This window comes from Mustelus asterias, chromosome 22, assembly GCF_964213995.1.
Source record: "Mustelus asterias chromosome 22, sMusAst1.hap1.1, whole genome shotgun sequence".
NCBI lineage: Eukaryota > Metazoa > Chordata > Chondrichthyes > Carcharhiniformes > Triakidae > Mustelus > Mustelus asterias.
The window spans coordinates 20,417,375-20,441,140 of record NC_135822.1 but is presented as its reverse complement, the minus strand read 5'-3'; the positions used below and the strand labels follow the sequence as shown (position 1 = coordinate 20,441,140).

Sequence of the window (23,766 nt, the reverse complement as noted above, 5' to 3'; positions counted from 1 at the left end):
TTGACAGGGGGTTGGAGTTTAAGAGCCGTGGAGTTATGCTGCAACTGTACAGGACCTTGGTGAGACCACATTTGGAATATTGTGTGCAGTTCTGATCACCTCACTATAAGAAGGATGTGGAAGCACTGGAAAGAGTGCAAAGGAGATTTACCAGGATGCTGTGTGGTTTGGAGGGTAGGTCTTATGAGGAAAGGTTGAGGGAGCTCGGGCTGTTCTCTCTGGAGCGGAGGAGGTTGAGGGGAGACTTAATAGAGGTTTATAAAATGATGAAGGGGATAGACGAGTGAATGTTCAAAGACTATTTCCTCGGGTGGATGGAGCTATTACAAGGGGGCATAACTATAGGGTTCATGGATTACAAATACCTAATGTGCTGTTTAGCTGCTTCTGCATCAAAATTGTGGCCACACCAAATGTATAAGCACTAACTTCAGCCCACTACATGTACTTGGACCTGCAGAAAGTATGTAGGCCCTCCCCTTCAGCTAGTGTGGTTCTCTAAACTTGCAGAAAGGTACATATTGAGACAACATGGAGATTTGTAGCTCCTCAGTAACAGAATGAAAGTTTAATAAACCAGGTGAAGCCTGGTTATGTAATTTGCAACCTAAAATTATATGTTGGGTTTTTGTGATGTTTTCCATGGTGGGAGATATAGGAAGGATGTCCGAGGTAGGTGAACATGCCTGGTCTTGTACTGTTCAGCTGATTACTTATAGATCAGTCTCACGATGAATCTCATAACTGGGGCAGGCAGGAACTCACCGTCCCCACCGTTACCTCATGGGCTCAAAGGCCTTCTATTTAAAGGGAAACCAAGACAGCCTCCCTCCTCTTCGCCACCAAGTCAAGCCTCTGCTCCACCCTGTCTTCACGTAGTGTGTGCTACCGGCACCAGATGGGAGTGAAGTTTTAAGTGTTCCGAAGAAGGAGAAAGCATTATCTGGTGACCTCAAGTTCTTGACGAAGTGACGTTCTCCAGGTGCACTCGACTTTTTTATAGTTATAAAAAATAAATGTTTTAATTTCCCACTGGTGGGGAACTTATTTTGGCGGGGGAACCGAATTCTGGTGAGGTGGCCTTTTAATGAGCATGCTAATGCCTGCAAGAATACCTCCCAACATTGTCAGGAAGCTTGACCCGCCTTTTAGAAAACAGGATTCTGACAGTTTATCCCGAAGTTGGGAAACGGATTTTTGGCCTCGCCACATTAAGTCGGTTGACGGAATCAAGTTCCGTCCCTTTATTTATCTGCACGGGTGCTGTCTGATGTGGAGATGCCGGCGTTGGACTGGGGTAAACACAGTAAGAGTTTTAACAACACCAGGTTAAAGTCCAACAGGTTTATGCTGTCTGCCCAGCGTTTTTCTTTCAGATTTCCAGCATCTGCAGTGTTTTGCTTTCATATCACCAGTGGTGATGCTAGATTTTTATTTTCGATTTATTTAATTAACAAATTCCTCAACTGCCATTGTGGGATTTAAACTCACGTTTGCCAGATTATTAGTGTACAGACCATTATATTACAACTATATTACCATAACCAATCGATATATCGTAATATGGAAGGTATAATCATCGATAAACAATAGTTAAAATAACGATGTAAGTAAATATCAATACATAAATAAATGGTTATTCATGCATTAGTATAACTCTGACTTTAACAGTATAAAAAGTACTGCGTCGAATGACAACGCCGGAGCCACGGCTGTGACTCCCAAGTTTGTTTACGAATCGATGTACATGGATACATATTTATATTTAGCAAGGCTACGGGAAATGTGGTTCGGTGAAAGTATTTTAAAATATATTTTGTTTTTATCTTCCCGTTTCCGAGGAGTTTGACTAACATTGATCATTATCTATTCGCCGACTTTTATTTTCGGCAAAAGGCGCTTTTTACGAGCGAACAGAATCCTAAGCGGTAAATTTCTTTGTGATCTTTGCCGACACAACAATGGGGTCGGGGGACCCCGAGTCAGAGGTTCTTTCTGTCGCTGTCGGTCACTGAACACGGGAGAATCTGTGACTGATATCCACCCCTTGGTGTAATTGAGGGAACTTGGAGATGTGTGCTTATTTGGTTGTTATTATCGTATGTCTTTTGCTTTCCCAAAAAGCAAAAGGTGAGTTATGAAAAAGCAACTCGATCTGTAATTATTTGTTTAAACTATGGTTCTTGAACGTTCACCAATTTTGAAAGATATTTTCTGTCTGCATTTGGCAAGGGCTGGGTAACTCACAACTTATCGCATGTTATTTTCTTCCCCATACTTTTGCTGTTCATTATTTGTTTCACACATATTTCCTGAATGTTGCTTTTCTTCTTATATTCCTGTCTCTTTCCTTCTCGGTCTCATATACACTCAGGAGATCAATTCAACAAGAACAGTGATCAAGTTGATGATCAGAGGTCTGTGAAGGCCTTGACTGAACAGTTCTTACGTTTCACGAAGTCATTGCGAAGGACTTCACAGATCACAGATCCTATCCACCGAGTCTTGGGAAGAGAGGGACAGACAGGTAAAACACATAATCGCTGGCTGGTCTACTGTTATTTTGATAAATTCAGGTGAATGGCCATTGTTCCCACAGAAAGACATCACCAGGTTTAAAAGAAATTGGACATCTTTGAGGATAACATTGGGTCAATAGTGGTTTTCAACGATAACTTAACAGCTCACCCTAGTCGCTAACTTTAACCATTTAGTCCTGACCAAGTCCTGGGGCATGGGGACCAGTGCTGGGGCAGGCGGGACCTGTACAAGATGGATGAATTGCACCTTTACAGGGCTGGGATTTGTGTCCTTGTGGGGAGGTTAACCAGTGTTGACGGGGAGAGGGTAACCTAACTTGGCATAGAGAAGACTACAAGGATGAAGCATTAGAGGAGATAAAAATACATGGAAGATTGGGAAAGACAATAGTAATAATTCAGAAATAGGAGAGATCAGATAACAGAGAAATGCAAGGCAAACTAAAATGGGTTTGAAGTGTATGTGTGCTCACGGTAAGCAAGTTGCAGACACAAATAGCCACATGGAATTGTGATAAATTGGCAATAACAGAAATCCTACTCAACAGGAATGGGTAGTTAACATTCCTGTCCACAGGATATTTAGGAAGGGGTGGAACGTTTGATCAAAAATACTGGGTTGAAATATCCCTGACTATTGGAGGCAAGCTGGAAAAGGGGAGTGGTTGGAATATTAAGTGTGAATAGGTTGGGATGAAAGTTATCTTGGATATTTCAAAGGGTGGTTGGCATTATGGGAGGATGTGGTACAGGGAATTGAGCCTGTTGAAAAGACAATTAACTTAAATTTTACAAGGGGTTTTGGATTTTTCAAGGCCTGCATCTAAACCACGAGGCGTCAGAGCCCTGCTAAATATAACAAGGTGGTGAGCAAGCAGGAGGTCAGTTCTGGCTGCAAGTGGCTGAGCTTTAGCAAGGAGGGTACAACAGCATGGGACATTGATGTTTTTAGGATCCAGCTGATGTTGCTCCTCGACAAGTCAGATCCCAGGATGGAATCTGGCTTGGTAGATCCTAATTTATATATTTTTGTTAAGACACGTGGATGAACAGTCACAGGACTGTCAATGAACTTTTAACAAAAAATAAACAATTTATTAAACAAGAAAATATTAACTATAATGCTCTGCTCCTTCATCCCAAATATACCCTTACAGATTTACATGCATAGCACAAGTTACAGAATTTATCTTGCACTCTAATTGTTCTCATTAAGTACACAGCCTGTTTGAACCTGATTCTTGGCAAGTTGACCCTGATTGATCATAGTGTTGCAGCTGCTGTCTTCCACAAATTCAAAAAAAGGTGCAAAGCCTGGACATGTTCCTTTTCCCTGCAGAGGACACGTCCCTGCAAATGAATAAAAGTAGTTTCTAGCAAGAGTAAGTGATACATGTTGTGAGTCTGACAGATCATTTTAAATTGGTTCAGAGTGTAAATCAGAATAGTGACCATACCCAAACAATCCGTGTTTCCAAAACTCAGGACAAAATGTCTAATGATATCGATCACCCAGAGAGCAAGGGAATGGGTGAGTTGGGCAACCTTCTTCTGGGACTGCTCCTGGGCCTAACCAAACAGACGAATAACCAGTCCAGGCAGAGTCAATTGGGTTGTTTGACTGACTGCTTGCTTGTCTTCTGTGAATGTTTATGTCTGAGTCTTCGTGGAGAGGAAGCATATGATGTCCACAGGTATGTTTGATACCTTGTGCAACTTGTGGGCAGTGTGTTTATTGTTTGTGCCCAATAAAAAGGGGATGCTTTAGATAGATTAATTTGATTTTGATTGCTGTCATCCTAAAAAGCCAGTGAAAAGGGTAGAAATATGTTGATGTTAGCAAAATTGTTTTCTTAACTAGTTTCATCTCGTCTGTCCAGGCCGGTTTTGATGCAGGGGCCCACACAAATAACTTGTCTAATGTGGAACAGCAGTCTGGACTTCTATAATGTCATACAAACATATGAATTAGGAGAATGGTAGGCCATTTGGCCCTTCAAGCCATGATCAATTAGATCATGGCTCATCTGATTGTGGCCTCAACTCCTCATCCATCCACATACTGCCCACCCCCCTCTCCCACCTCCCTGATAACCGTGGAATCCCTTGTTGACCAAGAATCTATCTATCTTTGCCTTAAAAATATTAATTAACTGTGCTTCTATTGCTCCTTGGGGAAGAGGGTTTCAAAGATTCACAACACTCAGAGAGATAATTTTTTTCTCACCTCCATCTTAAATAGAAGATCCCTTATTTTTAAACTGTGCCCTCTAGTTCTGGTCTCTCCCTGGAGGGGAAACATTTCAGCACCCACCCTAAGGAGATTTTTCTCAGTACTCAGCAAAAATATATTCCAGTGAAAAAGAAGGAATGTAAGAAAAGGGATAACCAGCCATGGATAACTAAGGAAATAAAGCAGAGTATCAAATTAAAAACCAATGCATACAGAGTGGCCAAAATTAGTGGGGAACTAGAAGATTGGGAAAGCTTTAAAAAACAACAAAGAACTACTAAGAAAGCAATAAAGAAAGGAAAGATAGATTATGAAAGTAAACTAGCACAAAATATAAAAACTGATAGTAAAAGTTTTTACAAATATATAAAAAGGAAAAGAGTGGCTAAAGTAAATGTTGGTCCCTTAGAAGATGAGAAGGGGGATTTAATAATAGGAAACGAGGAACTGGCCGAGGCCTTAAACAAGTTTTTTGTGTCGGTCTTCACAGTGGAGGACACAAATAGCTTACCAATAATTGACGGTCATGGGACTGTAGGGGGTGAGGACCTTAAAACGATCACTATTACTAAAGGGGTAATGCTGGGTAGGCTAATGGGACTAAAGGTGGACAAGTCTCCTGGTCCGGATGGAATGCATCCCAGATTACTAAAAGAAACGGCAGAAGAAATAGCAAATGCATTAATTGTAATTTATCAAAATTCACTGGACTCTGGGGAGGTGCCAGCTGATTGGAAAACAGCTAATGTAACGCCACTGTTTAAAAAAGGAGGTAGACAAAAGGCAGGTAACTACAGGCCGGTTAGCTCAACATTTGTAGTTGGGAAAATGCTGGAATCTATCATTGAGGAAGAAATAGCAGGACACCTGGAAAATAATGGTTCAATCAAGCAGACGCAGCATGGATTCATGAAGGGAAAGTCATGTTTGACTAATTTACTGGAATTTTTTGAGGATATAACGAATGTGGTTGACAGAGGGGAACTGGTGGATGTGGTGTATTTAGATTTGCAGAAGGCATTCGATAAGGAGCCTCACAAAAGGTTGCTGCATAAGATAAAGGTACACGGAGTTGGGGGTAAAGTGTTAGTGACGATTGAGGATTGGCTATCTAACAGAAAGCAGAGAATCGGAATAAATGGGTGCTTTTCCGGTTGGCAATCAATGACTAGTGGCGTGCCGCAGGGATCGGTGCTGGGGCCTCAACTATTTACCATATACATAGACGATCTGGAGGAGGGGACCGAGTGTAGAGTAACAAAGTTTGCGGATGACACAAAGATGAGTGGGAAAGCAAATTGCGTGGAGGACACAGAGTCTGCAGAGAGATTTGGGTAGGCTAAGTGAGTGGGCAAGGATCTGGCAGATGGAGTATAACGTTGGTAAGTGTGAGGTTATCCACTTTGGAAGGAATAATAGTAAAATGGACTATTATTTAAACTGTGAAAAATTACAACATGCTACTGTGCAGAGGGACCTGGGGGTCCTTGTGCATGAATCACAAAAACTCAGTTTGCAGGCGCGGCAGGTAATCAAGAAGGCAAATGGAATGTTGGCCTTTATCGCGAGGGGGATGGAGTATAAAAGCAGGGAGGTCATGCTGCAACTGTACAGGGTACTGGTGAGGCCGCACCTAGAGTACTGTGTACAATTTTGGTCCCCTTATTTAAGAAAGGATATATTAGCTTTGGAGGGGGTACAGAGAAGGTTCACCAGTTGATTCCAGAGATGAGGGGGTGAGCCCAGACAATTGTGTCTTGGGCTCACGAATATAATGTAAAATAGAAAATTAATATTAGCCTCACACCTTTCCTGGGCGTGAGATTGATTAAACTGGTAAAATACAGCCGGTAAGATTGAGGCGAAAAAGCTCGATTTTTGCCTCTTGCGCGATCTTATCGGCTCGTCGTGCCCTGTATAACTATAGCTCCGCTCAGTGTTAGTTCACTTGCCTCAGAGTCATGAGTTCATGTCCCGCTCAAAGACTTGAGTCCATAATCTATGCTGATTCTCCTAATACTGCACTAGGGAAATTCTGTACTGTCAACGAGGCTGTCTTTCAGATGAGATGTTAAACTGAGGCCACATTTGCACTTTTAGATGAACAAAAAAAAATCCCATAGTATTATTTAAAGAGCAGGGGAATTTTATCTAGTTTCCTTGCCAATATTTCTCTCTCAACCAACATTATCAAAACAGACTGGCTATGATCTTATCTCTGTGTGTCCTTGCTGTTTGTCTAACTGGCTACTACATTTCGTTCATTACTGCAGTGACTACATTTTTATAGCACTTCACTGTCTTTGGAACATCCTGACGTCGTGAAAGGTGCTATAAAAATATACGTCATCTTTTTTTTTCAAATTAATCTGCCAATACTGACTGTTCAGATGTTCATCTTAAGCATGGCTACCTGGGCAATATACATCAGGGTTTCTGTGGAGCCCTACTTCAAATAGTCATTATGAGAGTAGGGAAAGATTGGAAAATAGTGAAAATCATTGAAATTTGTCACATAAATATGCTAGTGTCTCATCTTGTTTTTCAGTTGAAGTTTTGATTCCGTTGAGAAGGTCACCTGTCGCCATTTACTGTCTGACTCCAGAGCTAAGTCAGAACACCATCAGCAATCCCTCGACTTACTGGTGGAGGGAGGGGGAGTCCTGGGCACATATGATAGGTATGTAAGTGAAAAGTGAAATTGAAACTGATGTTGGGTTCAGGCATGAGGTTCGTGAGTGATTGGGAATTACCTGGAGCTAGTCTGGGCAGCAGTCAGCTGCATGACCAATTTTAGCCCCTTTTCCAATCTTACTCTCATTTAGAAAAAAATCAAGAATTTGTGAATATATTGTTCAGCTTTCTCTGCTGTTACTCCAGTCCCTGTGATTCATAGCTGGGGGGATAGTATGGGGTAGGGATGACTGAGGGAAACAGTTCTTTCTCAGGTAGGTTTTGCAGCCATCTTTCTCTGGTCTCTGACCAATTCAGTGCCCCAGTTCCCTCAGGAAAAGAGGCAAATATATCATATGGGAGGGACACATTAAACAAAAGGAATGGTAAGGTCAAGGCCATTTACTCCACCAATGGATCACCCTAGTGCAGGGCTGTAAAATTACTGCAAAACAAATGTTGGTGTGTTCATATAGCTGTAAGTGTTTGTGTAGATGTTTCGATGTTGTAAAAATTTGACACATACATATAATTTAGTAGCAAGTGTTGGTCATTCAGTCGCTTGAACCTGCTCCACCATTCACTAAGACAATGGTTGATCTGATTATGACCTCAACTCCACTTTCCTGTCTACACTGCCTCCACTGCTCTCTAGAGAAATAATTTCCAAAGACTCACGAACCTCTGAGAGGAAACAAATTTAACCACCATCTTATTTTTAAAATATGCCCCTAGTTCTAGTCTCACTCACAATCTTGTCAAACCCCCTCGGGATCTTATCTGTTTCACTAAAATAGTCTCTCATTCTAAACTCCAATGGATACAGGCCCATCCATTGTATTCAACCTCATTAGATAACCCCCCCCCCCAGCCATTTCAGGAATCCATTGAGTGAACCTTCTCTGACAAGCTTCTAATGCATTTAGATCCATATAGTAGTTTGGTCGTACAGAAATTTTTGCCTTGCACTCATCAGGTCAATTCGCAAGAATGTATGCTATATGAGAAGAGAAAGCTGATTTGTTGACAAATGGACTCAGATTGGCAGTGGCATTGCCATGGAGAATGTACCAGTTGATTCTGACTGACAGTTTACTGCCAAGCATTGTTTGGAAATTTAAACCAGACAGCTTAACTCTAATTGGTCAGGACAATACCTTGAAGAATGACTGAACAAATGGCTATTACTTAATTTATTTATCTGAAACAGGCGCAAGGCCCTATGTGTTAATGTGTAGCCTCCAGTACAGGCACATGTGTCACACTGCAAATCAACTGGCAATCTGAAATTGGTTGTCAGCATAATTATTAGCACACTAAGGATTATTTAGCAAATGTTGTCCAATTGTGGAATCAAATCTAATATTGGACACTGTTTCGAGTTGCCTGTTGCAAACAGCAGAAGGGACACGCTGTTTGATATGATCTGCCAGTCTTTGGGACGTACACCCTACATGCCGAGCACTGCTCTGGCACTGAAATTCAAATGCCACATTGCTCATTTGTGTGATGGGAAATATCCTTTCAGTTTGACAATAGCATCCTGTTCCTGGCGAGTATCACCTGTGTTGCTACTGCAATGATGTGGAGGTGCCGGCATTGGACTGGGGTAAACACAGTAAGAAGTCTCACAACACCAGGTTAAAGTCCAACAGGTTTATTTGGTAGCTACCATTACTTGCTACCAAATAAACTTGTTGGACTTTAACCTGGTGTTGTGAGACTTCTTACTGTTGCTATTGCAACACAGCTTCAAATTGTCCTGATGAGTGCAGGATGAAAAGCCTTGACAAAATATGTTTTTTTTCAGCAATATACATCTATATCATTACTTAAATAAGGAGGTCAAAATTGTACACGATGTTAGATGTGTTCTCACCAACACTCTATAAAACTTGTAGCAAAATATTCTAACTTTAATATTTCATTCTCCTTGCAAGACATAACATTCTATTTGCATTCCTAATCACTTGCTGTACCTTCATGCAAACTTTCTGATTCATGTACCATGTTACCCAGATCCCTCTGTACCTCCAAGTTCTGCTCTTTCCATTTAGATAATATATTGCTTTTCTATTCTGCCTGTTATGATGGCCAGGAGGGATCTTCAATCGATCTCCCTGTTGGTCTTGCTGAATATGAGCTCTCCTATTAGATGAGTGGAGGCTGTCCCATTCAGGAAGGAGCAGCAGAGAGTTTAAAACCAGCTGGCTCCACTCGGCTGGCAGTCGATAGATTTGGGACCAATCTGCACTCTGTAGCAGTTGAAAGGCATTCAGGTATTGCTGTAAGTAAAAAGGGTGATTAGAGATGGAAGACTGGCCTCAGTAAGATTGCCAAGTCTGCTGAAGTGTCAATCGCTGCCGAAGTAGACAAGTTAATGTTTTCCCACTGTTATAAAGCAGAGGTTGATGCCCTCTCTGAGAACTAACACCTAATCACTTAAAGAGGAGTACCTTGCCTCATAATCTGTTAAGAGTGTGTGAGGAGTAGTACGAACTGCTGTTCAGCAAAATTTAGTGGTTAAATCAAAATAACTACCTGAGACTCTCTGTAAAATCAACAAATAACGATTTATTTATCTAACTAACAGTGAACAGGTTAAACTATTAACAAACCAAATAAAACACTATTCTAATGGAATGCTATTTAGATAAATACAATTCCCACTTATTAACAAAAAAATAGAATCTTTAGTCACTCTCTAAATTACAACCAGGTTTGTCATCTTCCGGAATCTTCTTTCTTCTGTCTGGAACTCTGTCTTCTTTTGCTATCTTCACTATCGAAATGAGGCTTTCTTTTAAGACATAAATGCAGCTATGAGAGCCAGCCGGTCTCTCTCTCTCTGAGCTGAACTAAGCTGTCAGATGGCAGGTGCTCTCCCGTTTGTCCCACTGTCTCTTATACCCCTGATGACATATGAATATTTCCCACAATAGGATTGGTTCTCAGATTACCAAAACATCAATTTCAAATCTGATAGATTGCTGGTGTCCAAGTGCCTAATTTAAATTGATTGGCTAAAATTCAAAACAGCCTGTTGTCTTGGCAACATTACTGTTTGGCCTTTGATACAATGTTTCACTTTGGGCTCTCTGTGTACATGCATTTTTTAAAAAACTAAGTACAAAAAAACACCTTTTTAACAGATCATTTTATAAACACCAGCTTCACAACACCACATATATAAAGAACAACAAAGAACAAAGAACAATACAGCACAGGAACAGGCCCTTCGGCCCTCCAAGCCCGCGCCGCTCCCCGGTCCAGGATTGAATCCTGAATCCAGGATCCCCGCCCAATTTTCCAGCCTATCTACAAACCAATATCCTATCCACCGAGCTGTCCCTCACAGCTACGATGCTTTCTTCATCACAACCTATTAACTCACCCCCACCCCCCCATTCCAGACCATGTGATCTCCAGGGAGAGGCGAAAACCCAGACTGAAAACCCCAGGGCCAATATGGGGGAAAAAAAATCTGGGAAATTCCTCTCCGACCCCCTGAGGCAATCGAAACGAGTCCAGGAGATCACACTGGCCCTGATCGGAAAATGCTTCCCAACCCTAGTCATTTCCACTTCCACGAACACCATATGAATTCCCTGCCCCCGAGACAGGTTCCCAACTATCCGCAGTCTCGCTCTGTACTGGCACCAGCAAGATGATCATAGAATGAAGCCTTGAAACGAGAAACAAGGAACAATTAGCCCGCGCCGCTCCCTGGTCCAAACTAGACCACTCTTTTGTATCCCTCCATTCCCACTCCGTTCATATAGCTGTCTAGATAAGTCTTAAACGTTCCCAGTGTGTCCGCCTCCACCACCTTGCCTGGCAACACATTCCAGGCCCCCACGACCCTCTGTGTAAAATATGTCCTTCTGATATCTGTGTTAAACCTCCCCCCCTTCACCTTGAACCTATGACCCCTCGTGAACGTCACCACCGACCCGGGGAAAAGCTTCCCACCGTTCACCCTATCTATGCCTTTCATAATTTTATACACCTCTATTAAGTCTCCCCTCATCCTCCGTCTTTCCAAGGAGAACAACCCCAGTTTCCCCAATCTCTCCTCATAACCAAGCCCCTCCATACCAGGCAACATCCTGGTAAACCTCCTCTGTACTCTCTCCAAAGCCTCCACGTCCTTCTGGTAGTGTGGCGACCAGAACTGGACGCAGTATTCCAAATGCGGCCGAACCAACGTTCTATACATCTGCAACATCAGACCCCAACTCTTATACTCTATGCCCCGTCCTATAAAGGCAAGCATGCCATATGCCTTCTTCACCACCTTCTCCACCTGTGACGTCACCTTCAAAGATCTGTGGACTTGCACACCCAGGTCCCTCTGCGTCTCTACACCCTTTATGGTTCTTCCATTTATCGTGTAGCTCCTCCCTACATTATTCCCACCAAAATGCATCACTTCGCATTTATCAGGATTGAACTCCATCTGCCATTTCCTTGCCCAAATTTCCAGCCTCTCTATATCCTTCTGTAGCCTCTGACAATGTTCCTCACTATCTGCAAGTCCTGCCAGTTTTGTGTCGTCCGCAAACTTACTGATCACCCCAGTTACTCCTTCTTCCAGATCATTTATATAAATCACAAACAGCAGAGGTCCCAATACAGAGCCCTGCGGTACACCACTAGTCACAGGCCTCCAGCCGGAAAAAGACCCTTCCACTACCACCCTCTGTCTTCTATGACCAAGCCAGTTCTCCACCCATCTAGCCACCTCCCCCTTTATCCCATGGGATCCAACCTTTTTCACTAGCCTACCATGAGGGACTTTGTCAAACGCTTTACTAAAGTCCATATAGACAACATCCACGGCCCTTCCTTCGTCAACCATTTTGGTCACTTCTTCAAAAAACACCACCAGGTTAGTGAGGCATGACCTCCCTCTCACAAAACCATGCTGACTATCGTTAATGAGTTTATTCCTTTCTAAATGCGCATACATCCTATCTCTAAGAATCCTCTCCAACAACTTCCCCACCACGGACGTCAAGCTCACCGGCCTATAATTACCCGGGTTATCCTTCCTACCCTTCTTAAATAACGGGACCACATTGGCTATCCTCCAATCCTCTGGGACCTCACCTGTGTCCAGTGACGAGACAAAGATTTGCGTCAGAGGCCCAACGATTTCACCTCTCGTCTCCCTGAGCAGCCTTGGATAGATTCCATCAGGCCCTGGGGATTATATCTACCAAATATTTGCCCACTTATTTAACCTATCTATGTTCTTTTGCTGGCTTCTTATGTCCTCTTCACAACTTACTTTCCTACTTATTTTTGAGTCATCAGACAATTTAACCACCATATATTAGGCCCCTTCATCCAAATCATGGAGATAAATTGTTGAAGCACCAGCACTGATCTCTGTGGCACTCCACTTATCACATCTTGCCATCTCGAAAATGAGCCATTTATGTGTACTTTGTTTCCTGTTAGCAAACCAATCCTCTGTCAATGCTAACATATTACCCATACATTAAGTTCTTATTTTGTGTAGTAACCTTTGATGTAGCACCTTGTCAAATGCCTTCTGGAAATCTAAGTAGAGCACATCCACAGATTCCCACTTATCCACGTTGCTTGTTACTTCCTCCAAAAAATTCCAATAAATTAGTCAAACATGACTTCCCTTTCACAGAATGATGGTGACTCAGCCTGATTGCATTGAGATTTTCTAAGTGTCTTGCTATAACATCCTTAATAATAGAGTCCATCATTTTCCCAATGACAGATGCTAAGCTACCTGGATCGTACTTTCCTACTTCCTGTCTCCCTCCTTTCTTGAATTCAATTCAATTTCTTGAATTCGTTATTTTCCAATCTGATGGGATCTTTCCAGAATGAAGTCATCAGGGCCTGTGTTCACTATAATTTTAGTTCTTTCTATTTAATCTCTTGCAATACATGAGTTCATTCAGTACAAAAGGTCCAGCTACTCAACACTGGAGGTCAATACTGTCCAACCTATTAATACTGGGGGTGGGGTTCAGACTGTCCAATCATTTATTACTGAGGGGAAAAAGCACAATGGTGGAGTAAGAGTTGTTTCTTGCTGGCCGGTCTGAAGGAATATTACAAAGCTCGTGTCTGTAAAATCAGTGTTTCATGATGGGAAAACTGTACAAGTCACCTACAAAGTAAAGCAAGGCACTTCTTTGAGCTGAGTGGAATTAGAGCCACTTAACTTCCTCTTGGAGCTCTGGTTTTCCTCCAGATCATCTGTACTGGAAGTTGGAGTTGCAGGGGTTCAGTTCCATGGGATTACCAGCCTCCAGTGCCTTACTTAGGAGCCGATTCTTCATGTGTAAGCCCAAATAGTATGAGCAGGTTGTGTGGAGAGATCATTAAAGCCAAACCTGATCCTTTTCCCATCTGACATCCAATCAGCGCATACACATTCCAGCAAGGGATCATGATCAGGAGCACTGACATTCAAGCCCGGATTTTCAATTTTGCGGCAGGAATCCCATGTCAAGCTTATTTCCTGAAGTCACGATCCAGCCTTCTGCTGTGCACTACCCTCCCACACTATTCAAAATTGCTTCAAAAGGATGAACAGATGTCTGGACTAAATATATTAAAGCCTTTTGAAGTAGTGGAGCAGATCGCTGCTTCAAAAGGCTGATGTCTATGCTGTCAATGAAAGGAAAGATTGACAGGGAAATTGACACAGTAAAATCTTAATCTCAGTACTGTTGAATGCAGGAGAGCACTTTACCCACTGTACCCTAATGGATCTGAAAAATTTCAAAATGCTGGTCAATTTAATAATCACTTTTAAAAACAAATCCCTATTATACACCGATACATTATAACATGCAAAATTGTCAGCACCTTTTGCACTTGTCTGTCAAACTCTCGACTCCAGAAGAGGCTTACTCTAGAACTCTCAACTCCTTTGAGATGCCTTGAACCACATCTCCTACCAAATCTGGTCTAACTCCATGGAAATAGTGGGCTGCTGAGGAGGTGACAGTATAAAATGTCCACCACCGCGCCCCCCCCCCCCCCCCTCCCCCCTAATGGAGTGGACAACTGTAGCATTTCTGCATGCTGGCTCGTTCTCTGCACTCATATTCTGGAGCTCAAAAAGCCCAGACAATGATGGAATGAAGGAGGGATTCCCAAAATTGGGACACTTCCATTTTTCAATCCCCCCCCACATCTGTTTACCCACTTGTTAGCAAGTGTATGAACTCAGTTGTACTGCCTGACTGATACCTGGCTGAGATCAGCAAACCCAGCACATATTAGAAGCCAAACATTAGAGAAAAGGGGTGAAAAATTAATCATTGCTATAAGTCTATATAGTGGTTAAGCATGTATGCTATGGTGAAAGAGGAGGGTGCAAGTAACTGGAAAGCTGTTTCAAAGAACTAGCACAAGCAGACTGGGCCAAAGTGACATTCCTGAACTCTATGATTATTTTTATGAGGCTTGTATCTACTTGTTTGCCAGGAGAGGGTGATCAATATAGAGTGAGGCTCGATGGGAGCTTGATGCTGTTAAACTGGGAAACTTCGCAAGCCACCGGTTTCTATTTCTGCACCATGACACATATCAGACACCAGGAGGAACATAGCCTAACACTCCGCTTCTGTCTTGTGGGTGAGTGAAATCCCAGTGCTGTCATTTATTGGTATTAAAAGTGTAAAGAACCAGATTCAGTCAGAGTGTAATCTGGTAAGGTCAATCTGAATGCAATCTTAACCAAATGTAAGAACAAGATGATGTATGTTGGTTAGTCTAGCTATGGAATCATTACTGAAATGCTGGTATGTTCAAACAACAACTGGTTTGTTTTACACATCTGAACTATGTACAGCTATCCATGACAAGACGTCACACTGCTGAAGCCATCAACATCTTCCCCTCCTAAGTCATGATGTTCCCTTACATCATCATCATAGGGCTATTTACACAGTCCCAAACATGGATGGTCTTCATTGAGAATTGTAGTATCTGGTTCTTTATTAATTCTTGATTCAACGTCAGGCTCTTCCAAATGTATGATGATTGTCATCTTTGTTGAATGAAAATAAGATTTCTACAGTTTCTATGTATTGTAACTTCTGAAATATGTACTAAATAAGACCTTTGTTGATTGCCATCTCTCTCAACTATTACTCCTTCTTTCACTTGGTCTGACCTCTGGATCTGGACATGCTTTTTCTTCCTCTCTTTACTGTTATACCTCACCTGATCACATTTCCCTCTTAATTTGATTTTGCATGGTTATCCCTCTCTGTTTCCCACACTCCCCATTCCTGCTTCTTGAGTTTGCCTTCATTCCTTTGTTGGTTTTGTTCTGTCCTTCACTACTTCTGGAGCGACCCCGTGCAGTTTCTTGTTCTTGAACTCCTGGATAGTCCTAGACTTTTAGCCTTGGAAATAATTCTTTGGCTAGAATGGGAAGCTGTAAGGAATCTACCTAATCAATGTCTTGATTTCCCTCAAAATCTAGCACACTTAGTTTATCAGTAAGATCACTCTCTTCTCGTATTGGAAAAGCAGACATTACATGGCTTGTTTCCATGTTTAGATTTTGCGATCTTTGACTGTTAGCATCTTATTTTTGGTGGACGGATAGGTACAGATATAATTTTTAGAAGTACTTTGGATGAGGGTAGTATTTGAACAGAGTATTCCTTTGCCAGATTTTCATCTTCAATTTCAAAGCAAATGACGAGTACTTCTCATTTTTGTTTTTTCTGGTCTAACTTTTTTCACCGTGCACTCGTGTGTGGACTCACTCCTCTTCCCTCCGCCTCATCCCACCCACTAGAAACCCTTCTGCAAAATGGCTGGACCATCAATCTCTGTGAAAAATGTCAAAAGGTCAGCGCTGAAGTCACAATCCAGATATTCATTGCAGTTGGATAGTTTCATGGATTCTGTCTGAAAAATTTCTTCCATTTTCTTTAAGACTGAACACTATATAAGCTCTCTTACTTAATAGAGAATTCTTGATTCTGTAGGACATGCACTGATTCTAATATCTGCTTTCTCTTGTATTGGAGTGTTTCCTACAACTTGCCATTGATTTTTAGTTCAATCCCTCCTGGACCGTATAGCTGGATCTCCATTGGCTACAAGCAATGTGTTGATAACCATGGTTCATTATCTGATAAAACTGTTACACCAGCTCCAGTATCTAATTTAAAGTTGGTGATATGTCTGGCAACAGAAACCGATATTCCAGAATGCATAATAGGGGTCATTGATCTCACCCAAGAAATATTTTTGTTCCTCTTCTGGTGGAAATTCCAACTTCATGAATAGCTTTATTAATGAAGACTTTTGATTTAAAACTGTGAAGTTAGAGGTTTTACTTCGGCACATCTTCTGCAGAGAAAGCATTTTGCAATAGTTGAAGGACTCTGGACCTGTGGATTGGATCTTTTTGGCACCACAGCATTAGAAGGGTTTTAAGGCGTCTTATACTTTCTCTTCAGATTGTACTTTCTTGTCTGATGCTTTTTACATTCCTGGGCTTAAGGAATTGTATGGTCACTGGAAGTTTCCTGAGCTAAGGATTTCTTCGCCTCTCGGTATTGCCCTGTTCTGCTTACAGACCTCTGTTTGTTTGTCTCCCCTCTGTATTGCTTTCCCTACCATGAGGTCTTCCTTTAGATAGGGGCGGCACAGTGACACAGTAGTTGGCACTGCTGCCTCACAGCACCAGGGACCCGGGTTTGATTCCCGGCTTGGGTCACTGTCTGTGCGGAGTTTGCACATTCCCTCCGTGTCTGCGTGGGTTTCCTCTGGGTGCTCTGGTTTCCTCCCACAGTCTGAAAGACGTGCTGGTTAGGTGCCATTCTAAATTCTCCCTCAGTGTACCCGAACAGGCGCCAGTATGTGGAGACTAGGGGATTTTCACAGTGACTTCATTGCAATGTTAATGAAGCCTACTTGTGAAATAATAATAATAAACTTTAAAATTTTAAACTTTAAGTCTTACAGTGATTCATCAATAATATTGACTACAATGTGGTCTCGTATTAATTCTGTTTTTAGATCTCCACACTCACACCTTTCAACCTGCCTATAAAGGTCATTAATAAAAGTACCTCTGAGTTCACTTGGTTTCTGGACGCTTTAGTTGAATTTGGCCCTTTCCATTTATTGAAGATTTTTCAATTTTATCAGAGGTCTCATTGATGCCCTGTCGTGTAATAACATCAGCTGCTATTGCTCTATGGAATAAAGTAATTAATTGACCTGTTCAGCTTCAGATTTACTGTCCAACCCTGAAGCAATTTGGAAGCTCAAGGATCTTTTTCTCTAAAGTGCCCAGTTTAGAGTATGATTTGCTCCTTCCATGTGACTAAACTCTGAGCTAGCTTAACATTCTGATCCATTGTTTTTTTAAGCTGGTTTGCCCAATAGTTTTAAAACTTCCTGCCTGTATTAACCACGCTGATCAACCTCTCACCAAGACCTACTGCACTCAGCTGGCCGGGGTATTCACAGACACCTTCAACCTCTCTTTACAACAATCTGAGGTCTCTATCTGCTTCAAGAAGACGACCATCATCCCAGTACCTAAACTAAAAGCCAAGCTGCGTGTCTTAATGACTATCGGCTGGTGGCTCTGACATCCATCATTATGAAGTGCTTTGAAAGGTTAGTCATGGCACGAATCAATTCCAGCCTCCCGGACTACCTGGATCCACTACAATTTGCCTACTGCCGCAACAGGTCCACAGCAGGTCCCATTTCCCTGGCCCTGCACTCAACCCTGGAACACCTAGATAACAAAGACTCCTATTTATTGACTACAGCTCAGCCTACAACGCTATTACTCCCACAAAACTCATCCCCAAACGCCATGGCCTGGGCCTCGGCACCTCCCTCTGCGACTGGATCCTGAACTTCCTAACTCACAGACTACAATCAGTAAGGAGAGGCAACACCTCCTCCATGATCATCCTCAACACCGGTGTCCACAAGGCTGTGTTCTCAGCCCCCTACTATACTCCTTATACACCTATCACTATGCGGCCAAATTCTCCTCCAATTCGATTTTCAAGTTTGCTGATGACACCACCGTAGTGGGTCGGATCTCAAACAATGACGAGACGGAGTACAGGAATGAAATAGAGAATCTGGTGAACTGGTGCGGCAACAATAATCTCTCCCTCAATGTCAACAAAACGAAGGAGATTGTCATCGATTTCAGGAAGCGTAAAGGAGAACATGCCTCTGTCTACATCAATGGGGACGAAGTAGAAAAAGTCGAGAGCTTCAAGTTTTTAGGTATCCAGATCACCAACAACCTGTCCTGGTCCCCCTATGTCGACACTATAGTTAAGAAAACCCCCAATGTCTCTACCTTCTCAGAAGACTAAGGAAATTTGGCATGTCAGCTACGACTCTCACCAACTTTTACAGATGCACCGTAGAAAGCATTCTTTCTGGTTGTATCACAGCTTGGTATGGCTCCTGCTCTGCCCAAGACCGCAAGGAACTACAAACGGTCGTGAATGTCGCCCAATCCATCATGCAAACCAGCCTCCCATCCATTGACTCTGTCTACACTTTCCGCTGCCTCGGCAAAGCAGCCAGCATAATTAAGGACCCCACACACCCCGGACATTCTCCCTTCCACCTTCTTCCTTCGGGAAAAAGATACAAAAGTCTGAGGTCACATCCAATCGACTCAAAAACAGCTTCTTCCCTGCTGCTGTCAGACTTTTGAATGGACTTTTCTTGCATTGAGTTGATCTTTCTCTATACCCTAGCTATGACTGTAACACTACATTCTGCACTCTCTCCTTTCCTTCCCCATGAATGGTATGTTTTGTCTGTATAGCGCGCAAGAAACAATACTTTTCACTATTACTGTTAATACATGTGACAATAATAAATCAAATCAAAATCAAATTGTCTTTCCCTGGGGGATCTCTCAGCTGGAGTTGGTATTTCTTTCTTCAATACTGCTAAGTTGTTAAAAACTTTATTGCTTATAATCTCTTTGCTCACTTCCCCTGGAGTATCAAGTATTTGCAGCCATTTTCCTTTCCTTCGGTGCTGGCTCATGTTTGCCATATGTAATGGTGTCAATTCTTAACCCAGACTGCAAGGTTTTCTGTAACCCGCCCATGCTAGGGATTATGTTTTTTCCCAGTGCTACCTCTCACTGTGTGCTGTTAAACTCAATTTTTACTCATTTTAGCACTTGCTCACAGTTCCATGATTTTTGCTTGATTCTCCAATTCAAAGCCTATGATCGTTAGATTGGGAGTTTCTTCACAGACCATCTTTTGGTGTGATGCAGCCCTGAATGTCTTTGAAAGTTGATTTTCTGACTCTTCCTATCCTCACTTCGTCCATGGAGCAGCTTTGAAGTTCTTCACCTGTGGCTTACAGAATTCTGCAGTTTTGGGGCCATTTTTACAAGTCTGAAGTTGAATTACCAGTGTTCTGGGGTCTATCACCATTGCTACCATGTTACATGTTGGTTACTCCAACTTAGGAATGATTACTGGGCCATTGGTATATTCAAACAACAAGTCATTTATTTTATGCAACTGAACTATGTACAGTTATCCATGACTAGGTATTACACTGCTGAAGCCATGACCATTCTTCAATTCTGTTCTAGTTACATGTTCTTTTACATCATCATGGTAGGAGGTGCTGTTTACATAGTTCCACATATTAACTCTTACAAATTCTACGGCACTCTTTCCCCCAGCATGGGGGTCTTGTGGCTAGACTGCCCCTTCTAGCTCTGGGAAACCTGAACATCACTCTTGGCATGGTGATTTCAGACAGCTCGCTGATCAAGTCTTCATTCTGGTCTGTGTACTGTGAAAAATTTGAAGTGGTCTGGTCACTTTAATCTCCATGCCCTCTGGACACTTGGCAGGCTTCCAAATCACTTTCTCTCTCTCAGAAGCTGTAGGTGTGAGAAAACCCCTTTCAAGTTCACTGACTGACAGGAGAAAACACTTTCCTTTGGGTGGGGGGGGAATTTCTTTTTCCACAGCTGCTCACTTAGCCCCATTATTTTAACACTGCATTTATTCCTAGTCTCTGAGCCTTCCAAGAAAGTACAAATCCTTGGATGTCCTCTGAAGTCCTTTACTTTCATTCAATTTCATAGTGCAGTCTAACAAGCTTTTCATTGAAAGCCTAATGGTTTATGCACAGCATGCAGTGTTTATCTTTTCCTTCACGGTCGAATGCATCTGAATTACCCATTTGCAATGTTTATACAAAAGAGGAGGTGAGACCAATTCGCTGCTTTGCAAAGGTTTTCAAAAGACTTTGATCAAAGAGATGCCACCAAGACTGATGTTCAGGTTTCCCAGGGCTAGAAGGGAGAGTCTTGCCACAAGACCCCAATCCCAGGGGAGAGCGCCGAAGTTAACCCCTTACCCCCAACCTGAGCCCACCCAGAACCCTGGGGGGACCCTCCTTCTGCATCATGGCAGTGGCAAAGGGGCATATGGGCACTGCACTTCCTTGGCGCACAAAGTGCAAGGTCAGGGCATCACTATCAGAGGCCGGTGCAAGGTTGGCATTGGAAGTCCTGAGGAGTTATAAGGGGCATCTGTTTGGGAGTCTCTCTTGTGGGGGTGGAGCCATTGCGGCATCTGGTTGGTGCAAGTTGGGGGAGGGGAGGGTCACCCTCATGTCTGTGTGATGTTGGGGGGAGAGGGACCAGTTCTTTCCGTGGTGGGGGGAGGATACCCCTCTGTGATGAGGGATTGGTCGTGTTTCCCTGGTCGGCGGCGCGGGGCGGGGGGGGGGGGGGGGGGAGCGGGAGTAGAGAATGTCACCATTTCCTTTTAAAGGTGGGGGGGGGATGCCTGTCTGTTAGCATGGAGATCGGGGTGTTCTTTAAAAAGGGTGCCCCGATTTCTGAACAGCCAGGCTTGCATGGGTATTTTCCATGATGCATACATTTGCATTGTCAGGTGGAAGAATTCCACCTCACAGCCACTGCTAATGCCAGTGGAAACACTCTGGTTTTCCCACTGGCGTTGGCACTTGGTTTCAAAAAGGGTGAATTGCAGCCATCAGGTTAAGTAAAGTGATTATATCTGGACCATATGTGAAGTAATCTGGCTCTTCCTCTGCTGCAGCCTACCACTTGCCATTTCGAAGCCTACAAGTTGGTGTGCAGTTCAAAACCACAACCTGTGAGCAACGCTACGTGAAAAACTCTGTTGCATCTATGAAGTCAGTACTGGACTTGATGTGCGAACAGCTGTCCTGTCAGGTAACAAACTTCGAATTTGACTGCAAACAGTGGGGTACAATGGAGCATCACATCCAGCTCAATATCTCAGGTATGTGGCATAGGATCACTGCACAACATATTAAACACATCCCAGCATGATGAATGCGCTCCTCTGGGGTGGGACTCAGACCATAGATCAGGAAAGTTCCAAATATAATTACATAGTTATATTTCATGAGTGTGGTGATTTTCTTTCTCCACACAGTGCAGTCACAAGGTGATGGTGGAATCATCCCATGTAAAACGGGTCAGGATTGCCACAATGAACAGACATTGAGGAAGGTAAGGACCATGCAGGGAGTAGATTCAGGAAAACTTCATCCCCCTCACCAAATAACCTTTACTACAATAAAATACTGCAGAAATCAGATACAAACAGAAAATGCTGGAAATATTCAATAGGTCAGGCTGGACCTGAGGAGAGAAAAGTATATTAAGTTTTCCAGTTGATGATCTTTCTTCAGACTGGAAAGAGTTAAGTTTTTTTTAATGCAAGCACAGAGACTGGGAAAGGACAGAGGGTAAAAAGGGATGGTATAGGATAGGTTGGAAGACTGGAGAGATTAAATGACGAAAGGGATGATAGAGCAAGGCAAAAGAATGTGGTAATGGGACAAGAAAATAAAATGTGTTCGGAGGAGGTGCAAATGGCAGTGGTTATGATCTGAAATTGTTAGACTTCAGTGATCAGTCTGGAAGGCTACGAAGTGCCTAATCAAAGTGTTGTTCCTTGAACTTCTGTAAAACAATGAAGGAGGTTAAGAGCAGGGAGGTCAGTATGAGAGTTTGGGAGAACTCTTGTGGGCTGAACAGAGATGTTCTGCATAGCATTCACCCAACCTGTGCTGTAAGTGTTGATCAGAGTGTAAAAACTGCTTTACTCTGTATCTAACTGGTGTTCTCCATGCACTGGGAAATGTTTAATGGCACATCGTAGAATTAATTCTTCTAACCTATGTGGTACTTGTCAGAAATGTTTCATGTGATACAGGGATTTACAGATTTACTCTCTATCTATCTCGTTGTGTCTTTCTGGGAGTGTTTGATACGACACAATTGAATGAACTCTAATCTGGAGAGATTTGGAAACTAAGAATTTTAAAATTGACTTGGTCAGCGAGTACAAGGGTGAGAAGTGAATGGGCTTTTTGAGAGTTAGGATACAAGCTGCAGATCTTTGGATGAACTGAAGAAAAAGCTGATTGCATAGTGATGATGCCATTGGACATTATTAGTGATGGAAGGTGTTGTCGACAGTGTTATCAAGTGGCGCTTACTCAGCAACAGCCTGCTCATTGATGCTTAGTTTGGGTTCCACAAGGGCCATTTAGCTCCTGACCTCATTACAGCCTTGGGTCCAAACATAGATAAAAGAACTAAACTCAAGAGGCGACGTAAGAGTGACTGTTCTTGATAGCAAGACAGCATGTAACTGAGCATAGCATCAAATGCATCCAATAATTGTAGCCATACCTAGCACAAATGAATATTGGTGTGGTTGTTGGAGGTCAGTCAACCTTGTCATGTGACATTGCTGCAGGAGTTTTTCAAGGTAGTTTCCTGAGCCCAACTGTCTTCAGTTGTTTCATCAATGATCTTCCATTATAAGGTCAAAACTGGGGATGATGTTCACTGCTGATTTCACAATGTTCAGCCCCATTTGTGACAGATACTGAAGTTGTCCGTGTCGATTTGCTGCAGCAAGACTCAGACAATATTCAGACTGGGACTGATGTGTGGTGCAAATGTTATTTGTCACTTAAGTGCCAGATGATGACCATCTCCAACAAGAGACAATCTAATCATCTGCCTTTGACATTCAATGGCATTGCTATCTTATTGACCAGAAAATTAACTGGACCAGCCATATGAATAATGTGTCTGCAAGTACAGATGAGACTGGATTCCTTATCTTTTGCCTCCTGAATCCAGTCTACCATCTGAAAGGTACCAGTCAGGAGTGTGATAGAATTCTCTCCACTTGCCTGGATGAGTGCAGCTCCAACAACTCTCAAGAAGCTTAACACCATTCAGAA

The 23,766-nt window shown here is 42.6% G+C and overlaps 1 protein-coding gene across 1 annotated transcript in view; it reads left to right on the top strand.

The window, feature by feature from the left end:
- LOC144510252 (zona pellucida-binding protein 2-like) overlaps nt 1–22,132 on the top strand; it is a 33,787-nt gene extending 11,655 nt beyond the window's left edge. Inside the window, exons 2-6 of the mRNA XM_078239745.1 lie at nt 2,375–2,527; nt 7,322–7,453; nt 14,935–15,084; nt 21,573–21,779; nt 21,936–22,132. Of these exons, the coding sequence (XP_078095871.1) occupies nt 2,375–2,527; nt 7,322–7,453; nt 14,935–15,084; nt 21,573–21,779; nt 21,936–22,132 (839 nt within the window). The remainder of the gene's footprint in view (nt 1–2,374; nt 2,528–7,321; nt 7,454–14,934; nt 15,085–21,572; nt 21,780–21,935) is intronic.
- The last annotated feature ends 1,634 nt before the right edge of the window (nt 22,133–23,766 follow it).